This window comes from Accipiter gentilis, chromosome 5, assembly GCF_929443795.1.
Source record: "Accipiter gentilis chromosome 5, bAccGen1.1, whole genome shotgun sequence".
Taxonomy (NCBI): domain Eukaryota; kingdom Metazoa; phylum Chordata; class Aves; order Accipitriformes; family Accipitridae; genus Astur; species Astur gentilis.
Window position 1 is genome coordinate 9,835,427 of NC_064884.1, and position 13,862 is coordinate 9,849,288.

The 13,862-nt window shown below is 50.8% G+C and overlaps 2 protein-coding genes across 3 annotated transcripts in view; one reads left to right on the plus strand and one right to left on the minus strand.

Moving 5' to 3' along the window:
• Window positions 1–13,862, plus strand: part of LOC126038789 (GDNF-inducible zinc finger protein 1-like) — a 67,624-nt gene that overhangs the window by 2,600 nt on the left and 51,162 nt on the right. The gene's annotated exons all lie outside the window — the stretch shown is intronic.
• CD93 (CD93 molecule) lies at window positions 585–6,416 on the minus strand. 2 transcript variants are annotated; one of them, XM_049801052.1, is made up of 2 exons: window positions 4,112–6,416; window positions 585–3,284 (listed from the first exon to the last, which is right to left on the minus strand). In XM_049801052.1, the coding sequence occupies exons 1-2, from the start codon at window positions 5,818–5,820 to the stop codon at window positions 3,224–3,226; spliced, it is 1,770 nt and encodes a 589-aa protein (XP_049657009.1). In that variant the 5' UTR covers window positions 5,821–6,416; the 3' UTR covers window positions 585–3,223. The 2 variants fall into 2 exon arrangements, with proteins under 2 accessions (XP_049657009.1, XP_049657008.1); XM_049801051.1 differs by having other exon boundaries at window positions 585–3,348.

Genomic DNA, 13,862 nt, shown 5'->3' on the forward strand with positions numbered 1-13,862 from the left:
TAGTCAGTACCTTTTCTCTGAATTCTTCTGGTGGACGCCGTTTACCTGCTGCACCTTTCCCAGAAATGGGGAAAAATTATATTCCCGGGGATGGCTGAATTACTACGTTGCGCTCCTTCGCTTTGGTTTATCGGGTTAGCTGTGAGGCTCTTGCAGGGGGAACTGCGTCCAACGTGCCCCAACCTCAGCAGGGCAAAATAAATAGGATTAGGGCTAACAGCAGGCTGGCTGACTCTCACCACGCTCTGGCTAGGAGCAATGTTCCTGCTAAAATAGAACCGTCATCCCACCCTTGGCAGCTCCTTGCGCTCGGCGGGGACCCCCCCGCTCCCTGCACGGATGCTGCCGGCAAATGTTGCATGGCCGGTGCCTTATCCCCATGGGTGCTTTCCAGGGCAGGCAGAACAACTCTGGGAATGCTCTTTGTAGTTTGATGCGTGGAGGCACCAGACATCCATCATGATGTGTAGTGTCCTTTTTTTTGTTTGTTTTCTTGTTTTGAAACACTATTTAAGGCAAATGTTAATGACTGATAAAACACCACGTGAATGCCATTGCAGACATGGGTGATACGAGTGGGGTTTTGTGTCCTTGAGGTTTTTTTCCCCCCATCTTTGTGACCTGTTAAGGATGGCCTTTCTTTGGTGGTGCATGTCGTGGAGGCAGCTCTAGCCACCAGCAGTCCCACAGTTTGAATTCATCGAGTGACTTCTGTGCCTGGTTGCTGCCCAGAGCCAGAAAAGCAGATCTCTGCCCTCACAGAGCGATGCTGAAATCAGCAGGATTGCTTGCAGGCTTAGGACCTTGCTCGTGGGCTTAGGACCTTGCTCATGGGCTTAGGATCCAACCGAGATCATCCCAGTGCCCCTACCCCATGGCCTTGGTAGATATGGAGTGAATGGCCCTCGCTCAGGCAGCAGTGCCTACGAAAGGCTGAGACCCCACTGACTTCACTACACGCAGAATGAGCACCGATAGAGCATTTGTTAGCACCATCCACCACTGTAGGTAACACAAGGATTACATGTACCAAATCAATAGGGTTTGATATCGTATATGTTTATTAAAAACCACTGAAGACGCATTCTGTTTAGATTTTATTGGTGTTTCGTCAGAAAAGCAACATACAGTGTTATTCAACGTGTGGGATAACCTTATTCTTTTAGTCGAAGGTAACTGCAAGGCTGTGGTGCTGTGCCATTGCCGTGCATATGACAAAGTAAAATCCAGTCCTGACGTGCCATTTCCACAAAGGATGAGGCGTGTCTTAATTCTGGACCGTAAAAATATAACACTTACTTCATTACAAACCGGTTGATATGTACAAAGCATTTCAGACATGTCAGCTAGCCCGTCCTGCCATGGTGACAGCAGGACAGTTATAGGTCTTGCTTATAATGGCACCTCATTGATACGGCGGGAATGGGGAGCAGAGGTAGCTGCCCTGGGCACCACGGTAAAACCCCCTTGGGCCAGGATGAACATCCCGTCTCCTCTGACTGTAAGACGGGGTACCGAACTATCTGGTCCCATCCCTGTTTGCTCTAGCCCATGGGATTCACCGGGCCCTAAATAACTCCCTAACAAGGATGCAGATCAAAATGTTCCCGCTGGGTTCATGGCAGGAAGAAAGGGAGACATGAGATTATCCAGGTGTAATTGCACCAGTGTGAAGGATGCTACATCAGGAAATATTCCACCAGAGAGAACCCAAACTAAACCTAGACACAAATTACTGTCTTCCCCAGGCTGGACCCACTACCACACTCCATTGGTAATATAGTACACATACTGGAATACACAAAGGTCTTAACAGAGATCAGGATTATAGGTTTTACTGAGGAATTTCTGGAATAAATAACACCTTTCAGATTTGTACCAGCTCTGAGCCCACGCTTATGCTTCCTTTTCCCTTTTTCATAGTGGAATAAGCTTTATATACAATGATTAATTGATACCTTAACTGAAGAATAAGGCAGAACCACTCCTGAGACATCAATGTGTGGAAAATGCCTCTGCTTTTGATAAAGCAAACCAAGTAGTCCCTGCAATGCAAGGCACGTCGCTGTGACTGGCTTTTCCCCATACAGACCCCGAGTCGGCATAGCCCGACAGCACAGGCATAATTTTATGTATGTAGGTTGTCCCACTGATTTCAGTAGGATTATTCGTTTGCTTAATTTATTCATATATTCAGAGTGCTTTGCTGCCTTGTCATAACACAGACAGGGTATGAATTTTCTGCGGGACTTCCAAGAATGCCGCTGCTGCATTCACTGCTTCTCCCAGCCACTGTGCGGAGAAAAGGAAGCAGGGACAGAACAGTAAAAACACTTCTATCAGCTACATCGGCCTGTGTTGTTTTGTTTGGTTTTGTTGGTTTGTTTTTTTTTTTTAATTTTACAATGGAGAAATGAAGACAAAAAAACAGCAGGAAAGGGTTTTCCTCCACACATGGAAGAACAGGATGCAGGTCGCTGCCTACAGCAAACTCCTTTGTGTTCGGTTCCCATTTCTGTAGCAATTAAGCCTCAAGTATACAATAAAACCAGCAGAAACTTCAGGAAACTTATGTGCCGTTCAAATCACATGCCTGTTCTTTTCTAGCACCTTTTTACCTTGGAGAACATGGATAAATAATGAAGCTGGCACTGCTTGATGGGAAGCAGGAATGGCCCCCGCGCCCCTCAGTTTTTGGGGGAGGATTCCTGCTGAAACAGCTCAGAGAGGCTTCATTGTCAGGAGTGGCCAAGTAGAAGCAGCTCTCTGAATTTAGGTACCTGGGGAAGACTGGGTAACAATTTGCCCTGAGAAAGCATTTGCTTTGAAGCGGGGTTAAAAGTTTTATACATAATAATTAGCAAATATATAACATCCAGTGTATTCTTTACAAGGGGAGGAATGGAAAATGCACTCAGCCTGGACCCCCAGCAGTTGGGAAGGGGTCCTGCCCCAAAAGTGTGATCCAACAGGAAAAGTCTGGTCTCTCATGCAGCTGCATTTGAAGGAAAGCATTGTTTTCTGTATTTTGCAAGTGGTTTTAAACAGAATACACTAGAAACGGGTAGGTGGCTTTTCTAAACATAGTTTTTCATACCTTTTTACCGTATATTCTCTGCCTTGGCCCCTTGCCTACAAGGCTGGATCGCACAGATTTCCCCATGCTGTGCACCTCCTGGGTCAAGGTCTCACCCTTCCGGGGCTCGATGCCTTGGGGGAAGCATCACTGTCTCACTGCTCCAAACCCAGGGCAATCGCGCAGGCTCCTGCACAGGTCTGGGGAGCTGCAGGGATGATATAGCTCCACTAACCTTACCGTGTCTGCTCCCCTGGAAAAGCTCTCTGCTGCTGTAGTTTTAAAAAGGTTTATTCAGTTACCTCTGATGCGACTTTTTTCTAAAAAAAAACCCCAAAACCAAACCAAACCAACATTGAAAAAAAAGCCCTGCTTGTGGCTGCAGAGACCAGTTCTTGCCCTGGTGAAACACACAAGTATTTCAAACCCATTTCAATGAGAACAAGGCAAAACCAAGGGTTGAATGCAGGCTGGCTGCTGCCAGGCAGGCGAGGGGGGGGGGACACTAGCATTGCTTTGGGGATGGCAGAGAATTGGGGGGGCTGCGGGGACAGGGCAGGGAAGCTGCTGCTTTTGCAGGTTGGCATTCAAATACAGACAGGGGAGGCCAAATGAGAATGGAAATTAATTGTTTTCCTGTAGGAAGACGAATCAATACTTATAATTTGCTATTTTTAAGCACAGTGAGGTTCTGCAGAGCTGAGGAGCAGCCCCAGCAGGTGACTTCAACCCCATCCCTTCCCAACCTTGCAGCACTGTCCCTGTTAACCCTTTCCTCCGAGGAGCGGTGGCTGGTTTATAAACCGCAGGACGGATTTGGGCTGCCGTCCCACCCAGCACCGAGACCTGCTTTTGCAGGGGTGAGGGGGATGAGCTCCCGCTTTGCAAGGAACTCCAGGACAGGCTCTTGGACACGCAAAACCATGTTGAACAGACAGCATCACACCCCCCCCCTCCCTTTTCTTTTTCATTTGCAAAAACATTCTCTGCTGCTCAAGGCTCTACCTCCCCCCTTGCTGCCCCAGGTGCCGTTACCTGCGCTCGCCGCCTGCCCCACGGCTCTCCGGCTGCTCAGGCACCCAGCAGTAGTTGTCCGCCGCGCTTTTGGCCGGCTGCTTCTCCCGCTTGGCCGCCCTCCTCCTGCAGGCCAGCAGGGCCAGGGCAAAGGCCAGCAGCAGCAGAATGGCTACAAGGCTGCCCAGGATGTAGTAGAGGAGCAGCCTGGGGCCGTCGGTGCTGTGCTCGGGGCCGGGTGCTGACCCTACTGCTGTGGGGGCTGGCGGCGTCACCCTGACGGGGATGCCCAGGGTCTGGGGGATGCCCGTGGTCCATGGGGCACCCGTGGTCTGGAGGATGCCCAGGGTCCGCAGGGCGCCAGTGGTCCGCGGGATGCCCGTGGTCCGCAGGGTGCTGTTGGGGGCCCCCGCGGGCTGCTCTCCAGCGGTGGGTGCGGCGCGGCAGCCGTGTCCATCCTCCTCTGGGAGGAAGCCGGGCGGGCAGAGGCACTCGAAGCTGCCGGGCAGGTTGCGGCAGGGCCCGGGGCAGGGGTCCCGCAGGCACTCGTCCACGTCCAGGCAGGCATTGCCACTGCCGGGCTGGCGCTGGTAGCCGGGCCGGCAGGCGCAATGGAAGGAGCCGGGGACGTTGAGGCAGAGCTGGGGGCAGACGCCGGGCGAGGCACACTCATCCTCGTCGAGGCAGTGGCGGCCGCCCGGCCCCGTCAGCTGGTAGCCGGGCCGGCAGAGGCAGAAGAAGCTGCCGGCCGTGTTGTGGCACTCGTGCTGGCAGGGCCTGTCCTGGCACTCATCCACGTCCAGGCAGCGGCGGCCGTCGGGCGCCAGGGCGTAGCCGGCCTCGCAGCCGCACTCGAAGCCGCTGGGCAGGGTCCGGCAGGTCCCCTGGCAGGGGTTGGGGTGGCAGGCGTCCTCGGGCAGGCAGGAGGCCATGTCAGGCGCTAGGACGTAGCCGGGATGGCAGGCGCAGCGCGGGGTCTCCCCCGGTGCCTCCAGGCAGCGATGCTGGCAGCCCCCGTTGCGGTGGGCGCAGGCGGTAGGGCAGAGGGGTCCGGGCGGGTGCCAGGCGAAGCCGCCCCCCTCCAGCGGCCCCTTGCAGACGGCGAAGGCCTGGCCCCCGCCCCCCTCGCAGTCGGCCTCCGCCAGCGTGCCGAAGGGGGCAGCCGCCAGCCGGGAGCTGCGCACCCCAAAGGGGGTGGTGTAGCTGACCCGGCCGGGCCCGGCCAGCGGCAGGGGTCCGCACATCCCCCGAAAGCTGAACTTGCAGAGGAAGGCGGTCAGCAGGGCCCGGCAGGGACGGTCAGCCCAGCCGGCAGTGCCGGAGGTCCCTGCCGGCCGCAAGCTGACGCAGCGGGAGATGACGCAGGTGACGGCGGGCTCGGACAGCCAGGCCGAGTAGTTACCGGGCTCCCCGCCGGCCGCCCAGGTGAAGCCCCTCAGAGGTTCCTGCGGCTGGATGCACTGGCCCCGTGACAGAGACAGCCCGATCCAGGCCGGGCCCGGCCAGCCGGCCGCCGCCATCAGCTCCCGCAACCGCTGGGCCTCGTCGGGGCTGCGTACCGGAGCCAGGTTGCCGCCGTTGTGCCGGCAGCGTTCCTGGGCGGCGCTCCAGCCCAGCTCGGCCCGGTGCAGGGTGTAGCAGGCGGTGCCGGCGCAGACCACCTCGGCGTCCTCCCCACCGGACCCCCGAGCCAGCAAGAGCAGCAGCAGCAGCAGCCGGGCGATGGCCATCCCGCCGGCTGGACGGACGGAGGGGAGGATGGAGGGACTCGTCAGCCTCCGGCTCACATCCCCTCGTCCCGCCGAGCTCGCCCTACGTGCATCCTGTGTTCCCGGGTCTCCTATTTATCACCGGAGGCTACGGCTTCCTGTAGCGTGGTCTGGCTCACCGATTGTTGGTGGCGGCCCGGGCGGTCGCCTCGTTGTCTTCCCCTTCCCCCCTGGTGCAGCGGGCTCTTTGCTCCCATCCTAAAGCTTTGGCTGTGAAAGGGCTCGCTGCACTTCAGCTGGTGATGCTTTTCTGCAGGAGAAACTAGCCGGGTTCCTGCTTTTTTGTTTGTTTGTTTTCAAGGGCTTGATCTGCTCACTCACCCAGCCGAAGATTTTTCTAATCCCTAATAGGGCCTGATAGTTTTCAAGCATGTATTGCTAAAAAGGGGAAAAAAACCCACCAACAAAAATAAAAAGCCGTGGGATCCCTTGCTATTGGCCTCTAAAAGAAGCTGACTATTTGGCATGGTGTCTCATGTGCATGCTACATTTCCAGTGCATTTTTCCCCTTCTTCGTGCGCTTTAAATAGATGGACAAGCCCTGAAATAGGAGCTAGGTCGTGGGAAGGTCCAGGCTGCCAGGAGAGAGCCAAGCTCGGCCAGTCCCTGATGCTGTCCAGAGCAAACCCTCCGTGTCGGGGGAAGCGCTGGCCAGACGCTGCCCCAGCATCATGCGGGTGAGGGTTGATGCTGTGATGCTCCGCGTTAATAACTTGCTAATCACTTGACCCCTATTCAGTGTAGTGCAGAGAATCACTTGGCTTTGGCTGATGTTGGTGGCTCTGCAGAAAGCCATTAGAGAAAGGGCAAAGGCATTAATATAGCACACTGTAATGTTTAAACAAACACTAACATTGCAAAAGCCCCTAAAAGGGCTTGAAGCAACTTCTCTGCAAGAGTGTTTTAGAATCCAAGAGCATTTTAGCAGCATGATTGAAATTTCAATATTTTTCAATATTGAAATTAAATATTTACTGCTGCAGGATTTGCTTTGGTTATCCTTTTTCAGACCAGGCGATGCCAAGCAACACAGTGCCTTCTTTTCTGCCCCAGCGCTGCAGCGGGTGTGCTCGCTGTTGGGTGCCGCAGCCACGCACGTAACCTGGCTGTGCGCGTACGCAAACCAGCATTTTGCACATCTGAGCGCCTCTGGGCACGTCCTGGTTTGGACCCATCTTTTTTCATTTTACTGTAAAGCTGTCCTTTTCAAGCGGATTCCTGCCCGCAGAGCAGAGTCTGCAGAGAGGTCAGGATGGTGACAGTGTTATAGAGGGTGAAGATTAATGGACTGCCCCGAAGATGGGAGGACTGCGGGAGAGGCTCTCCGGACATGGTCCCCCTTGCGCTTTCTGCTTGCTCTTTGGAGACCCTTGGATGAAGACAAGCGGGTAGAGCGGTTCGATGACACATGTTGTACACATGTCAAGTACAGTGGGGCAGTTTATTTGCACAGTCATCAGAATACATGGTAGTGTGAGGGGAGGGGATAGCAAATGAGCAAAAAGCTAATGAGTTTAAAAAAAGCTAATCCCAGTGCCCTTGCTGACAGTCCGCTCACCCTTCTGCATCCCCAGGATCTTCTCCTGGAGCTACCCTCTTGCAGCAGCTAATTCAGACTTTAACCCCTTGACCTGCAAGTCTGTCTTATCTTTTCCTGCTTAGCAGGCATCTGTCATGACCATGAATTCACTGTTCATTCCAGTAATCTTCCTATTTGTTGATTTATCTGGGTTTTGTGTGCTGAGTTAGCTCAGTAACGTGGTAGTGAGTGACAGCAATCCAACCGGGGAGCCGAAACAAGAAGCCCCCTTGTTCGCACACCCTAAATATAAGTTTCCAAAAATCCCAGTACTGAAGATTACAGTTTTCTGTTGCCCTTCCCCAGACCTGTTTATGTACAGCGTTCCTGGAAGAGCCCTGGTCGCTGGGATGTCCTCTGGCCAGCAGCAGGGACTGGGGCTGGGGTTTGGGTCTTGGCACATCCGAAGGCTGCAAAGACCTTTGATGCAAAGGAGAAGGGGGTAGGAGCTGGAGACCCTTCACCAACCTCTCCTGTACCCTACAATTTGGCAAGCTACCGGATCGCACTGGCTTCACTAAAAAAAATAAAGAAGCATCATTTGGGTGATGCAAGGTTGTCACTCCTCTCTGGGCTAAGACTAAGATGTAGGGTGTCGCATCTAATACTCTGAAACCAGAGCCTTTTGGGTCAGCTGCCACACTGAAAAAACTGTGTTGGGAGGAGAAAAATACTTTGATGCCATCTCAAATTTGTTTTACTTAGAATTTCCTACTGGAAGAAATGGGGGGAATTTTCTTTTGACTTGTACAAAATAAAAAGAGCTCAACACAAAAGCATTTCCTTTCTGCTAAACCAGTACATGTCTTTGCTTTTATACAAACACTGCTAGTGTCTTCTCTTCCCAGCTGAAATGGTCAGACAAGCTGAGCGCTCAACTGACTATTTATTTCAGCAACCCAAATGAGCATTTTTTGTCCAACCAAGGTCCATGGACAAAAAATGGCCATTTCTAACTATAGCTCCTCTGGACATTTCCAAGCTGGGGTTATGGACAAAACCAAAAATACTTAAAAATAATTTCTAGGTGCATATCTAAGAGGTCATTCCAGCAGATAAATTAATGAATTGCTGGTGATACCCTTCATTAGGATGTGTATGAGGTCTAATGAGGTAGGAGTCAGGGGTCCTGTCCCAGAGAAGGGAACTTCTTTTTCAAGACCGTGGTGTCAGATCCTTTCCTTTGATTTGCAAGAATATAGCTAACAACTTTTTCCAGTGGCCTTTTTTTTTTTCTCCAATAAAAGTTTGTATGTTCCTGCCAGAGCTGTTTACGGGCTGGTTACAATTTCACAGACAGGAGCACACCCCCACACATACACCACTTTTTAGTGAGATCTTCATCTGCAAAGCTTATACTGATATTTTTACCCACAGTTTTGGCAAAGGAGTAGTTTTTGGTAACTTAAAACCACATCGTGCTTCTATTGTTTTTTATTAAATACGCCATGCTTTTTAAATTTCCTTCTCAGTTGGGCTGATGTTCCCATTTGAAAATGAATCAAAGTCCCGGTTCCTAAGTTAAAACGGGTTTCGTTTCTCAACCCCCACAGCTGAACATATCTGTAAGCCCCTGTTTCAGATAATAATCAGAACCAAATTATCTTCTGGAGACCAGAAATCCTGCTGAGTGGCATACCTCACTTAAAAAAAAAATAATTTATATTAAAAAAAAAAAAAAATCAGCTTGCTGAAGGAACTGGTTAAAAAATGTTTCTCCAAGGCCAAAGAAGGAAACATGTACTGTCTGCTTGACATCAGCCACGGCTGTTTGTGCAAACCCCAAGGCTGGGACAATGGGGCTAGGGGAGGGACACCTGTGCCAGCAGCAGCTGGAGAAGAATAGGAGGAACTAGGCTTCCTCTGGGGACATCCTCAAGGACATCGCGTCAGGTCGGCGGTGTGCAGTAAACCGCCCGCTCCCCCAGGCGAGGAGCAGGGCCTGGCAGCCCCAGCACAGTGAGCAGGCTCGTGGGACGGGGTAGACATTTTTTGCATGTGAAATTTTGGGGAATTTGGGCAATGTGGAACTGGGTTGACTCTTGCTAATGCCAAATGCGGGCACTGGAGAGGCTGCAGTGTGTTTGCATGAGTGCACTTCAGTTTTAATGATTTACAGCAACACCTTATTGGGTATGAAGATTTTTATCATCTGCTTTTAAAGTAAGAAAATCTTAATACTATCAGAGCTGATTTTCCAGCTAAATATTTCTGAAGGATGAAGCTCAGTGGCCAGTGTTGGAGTCCCTTGCTAACAATCAGGAATTAGCAGGGCTGTAACGGAAACAAAATCCAAAGTGCCAGGAACAGGACGTTGCTTTATTTAGTTTCTAGCTACCATTGTGATTGTATTTATGGCAACAGTAGGTGTGTTTGCTTTCATGCCTTGGAGTCAGGTAAAGAAGAATACTGATTTTTGTTAAGGGTTTCATAACTATGGAGCCAAGGCATGTCACTAGCTTGCTCATTCAGCAACTGAAAGCAACTCTTTCTGATGTACTTTTCGAATGCAGCCAGGTATGGGGAGGTGTTCCACCTTCCCTGCTCCCGCTCCGCCAGGCTTGCCCTCCTGGCAGGATCAGCAGAGCCCCGGGTGTTGAGACGAGCACCAGGAGTCATGAAGCTGGACGCTTAACGCTTTACCCAAGCTGCTGGAGACCCTGAGAGTTATTTAAAAATGCCTGGAAGGAAGTAGAAAAGCAAGCAACATTGAATACAAGGGGAGAGGGGGGGAGAAAAACCAGCTCCAAAACCCAGAGCGTAACAGCACGGATGGAGAAAAGCTTTGCAAACAGCCACAAGCGCCGAAGCCGGCTACTGGGAAACTTCTCTGCAACAGGGAGGGGAGCAAGCAGGGTCTTGCCTTCGGAGGGGATCCATTTGCACCAGGTCCTCGTCTCATCCTCGTATTCTTCTTCTCAAACTGCAGATTTAAAAGTTACAAGCCTGGTTTGCTGTCACCCAGGAGGGGGCCGAGCCTGCATTTCAAGGGAACACAGCACAGTCAACAACAGGACTTGGTGTCACAGTTTATTCATTAATGCAATACTTGTCTTTGCAGGAAATATATATCCTCTTCAGTTATTATTTTTTTAATATATATTACAATATTATACACACATATGCATACTTCATATACAGATTTAGAAACCTTATTCTACATATTTTTATCAACAGGTATATTAGAATTCCTTTTGGGCTACAGTAGGTTCTCCTAAGTCTGACTGAGAAATATCCCACTCCACAAATCCTCCCAGGATTTTTGCAGGGGCCTTTACACAGAGAAGGGAAAATACTCCCTGTGAACAAATGCAACAAAGTCAACTTTATAAGAAAAGCAAATGAAAATATTTCACATTCTTTAGTGGTAATCACTTGGAATTATTTTTGTAAGACCTTCTTTTAGTGCTGTTAGTTTTTCTAAGTGGCTGTAACAAAGAGAGAGCCTCAGCGTGGAGGGGAAGGATGTGTTTCCACCTTGCTTTCAGTTGCTAAAACAGCTGGGAAGGCTCGTGAAGCACTAATGCAGTGTACGTTCCCCACCAGGATAGCAGAGGTGCTGCAAAAAGCCACTGCCGATGGCAGAAGGAGGAGGCTGAGTAGCCAGCCAGCACCAAGCCGTGGATGGGACCATGGCCAGTGTTATTCTGGTTTATTCTGGAGCAGGCGGACCACAGAGCCCCAGAGATGCGGTTACCCCCAGTGCCGAAGAGCATCGGCTTCGGGCATCAGGTCCACAAAGCCATTTCTGCATCAGGCTACACAAATCCCACAGTCACCAGGACCTGGATGCTTTTGAACAGCAAGGGGTTTTTAAAATAAGACATTATCAGCGGCCCACATGAAAGGCAGCCCCATGAAGAGAGCACTTCCCTCTCCCGCGAGTCTCTCCGACTTCAACCGCCCGCCCGGCGGAGAAGAAACGGTGCCTTTTATCCCGAAAGGCTGGGGCCGGGCATCGTGCTGCGCGCCTCTGTTTATTTGTCCTGCCTTTCCCTCTGTGCTGCAGACGATGCCGCCCCTTCGAGGTGCAACGCTGGAACGGGGGGGGTCTAGATAAAAGGCGGGTGCTGTGGTGGGGATGCTCGAAACCTAAACAGGCGTTTCAGCAGGAAAGCGGTGTGGCAGGCTGAGGGTGAGGACATGGGGCCGGATCCCGTGTCCTACAAAGCTAGTGGGGTTTTTGCAGAGTGGAGCCCTTCACAAGCAAATGCAGGTGATAACTGTGGAGTGGCAAAGGGTTATTTGATGGTTGTGGGCCAGTAGCTATGGCCAAGGAAAATGCAGCTCGTGTGCCAGCCTCTGCCACTCTTCTGGGAAAAACTGTGTTGCCCTGGGATGGTTTTTCACCTTCAGGAACAACTTTTCCCCCTATTCCTGAGGAAGGGATTACTGAGGGACAGCAGCAATCTGCTCTGGTTTTCATCCCCTTCTGCAAAGATCCCTGCAGGAAGTGGCCACCTTTTCCAGAGCAAAGAAACTCCTGTTTAAAATGGCATTTACTTTGAAAAGTTACCGTAATTTGGCAAGCTGGCCCTATTTCATGATAATGAAGGTAATCATTTGCTTATGTGTATGAAGGTGGCACCAGGGAGCCTCTTTCACGGCTGAGCACTGCCATGCAGACACAAGAGAAGAAGGCATCCCTATCTGCACAGCACCCAGGTCTCCATCCTCATGTTGCCATGTGTCCTGCCTTCCGGAAAACTGCACAGAAACATCAATCCCATGCCCAAAAACCACTTGGACCACCTGAGACTAATAAATAATCTTATTTTATTGAGTGGTGGTCCCAGCAAACCTTTGGAGATTCAGTAAAAAAAAAAAAAAAAAAAAAAGCAAAACCAACCAACCAACCAAACACCCACCAAAGTATTATTGATTTAAAAAACCACCAAAGTATTATTGATTTAATAAGTGAAGAGGGTGGTTGGGCTCCAGCTAGGAGTGTGTTGGTGGGCTGGGTGGGAGAACTTCAAGACCTTACATCTCCCCTGCTGTAATGCAATTGCCTGGGTGCTACCATGTGTTTCTCCATGGTTTTCTTTTCCCTGGGCTCTCCTGGGTTTTAGGAGAAGTATGACTGATTGCTTAGTCAAGGCGGGCATTGCGCAAGCTACAGCTAAATCAACTAATTTTATTTTTTCCTTTCCAAAGTGATGGGTTTTGTGGGTTTTCCCTTTGTGGCTGACTCTTAGCTTTTTTCATATAGGTGATACCTGCAAAGAGCAGCTGGGTCCTTCAGCAAGCAGCCCTAGCCTGGGTAGCACGTCTGCCCAGGACAAGGACCATGGCAGGACGTTCCGGATTGCAGACAGGAGGGCACAGGGATCATCCCAGGGATGGGACTGCAGGCAAAGCGAGGTTGAGTTGAATATATTAGCCCTCCTCCTGCAGTTTTAGTGAGGAGAGCACCATGTTTTGTCTCCCTGGGAAGAGGAGTACAATAAGGACGGGAGTGGGAGGAAAATTAAAACACATGTGGCGAGGACAAGATGGGAGGGAGAGGCAGCATGCATCCAAACTCGTAAACTGTCCTCTTTTCACTTGTTTTTACTGCCTTCATTTATTTCCCTGGGTATGAGTTTCCCATGTAAATTGTGTGTCTGTCTTCACTGGCAACTGGGGAATGGCTCCAAAATGTTATTTTTATGAAGTTTGTTTCCCAATCAAATGGGTGGTTTAAAGGGCAGATGGTTACCAGGGCTGGGTTTCTCACCGCTCTGTCCTCTCTTCTGCGATCTCGATGGTCATGGTGGATCTATACATTTTTTCTGGGGAGCTGCTTATACTACTTCATTCTTAAAACTATCAAGTCTGGGATCGGTACTTATTTTTCCATTTATAAAAGGCTTTGTTGCTGTTAGTTACATGTAGTGCAGCCAAACCAAGTGGTGCTGAGCTGGACTTGGGCTCTGCTGTGGCTGGTTTTGTATGTACCCAGAGCAATGAAAAAATCCCTTGCTTGGAAATACTTGTAATCTACACAAATTCTATCTGAACAGAAGGGTTAAATCCAGTAGAAGGGTTTCCCTTTGCAGTCGGGGGCTGAAGCAACAGAAGGTGAAGGTCCCTGCCGCTGTGCCACTGCAGCAGCCCCCCTTTGCTCCTGTGCCCTCCTGCCCACACAGGAGCTATACTACCCTCCTTCAGCATGGTCATGGAAAGCATCTGCTCCGTCACGATGAAGATATATCACCTATATATATATATATATATGTATCAGCTAGAAAGATGCTGTTCCTACAATAGCACCTTCTCCATCCCTCTCTCACTGCTGGTGCTGTAAGGATGCTGTTCCTACAGGGTGGAAAGCGGAGCTTGGGAACGGCAGCCTGCACCCGCCACCCAGGGCCACCTGTGTACGCACATGCAAGGGGGTCAGCGCATGGAAAGGGGTCAGCACGGCGGGTTTTGGAAAGCA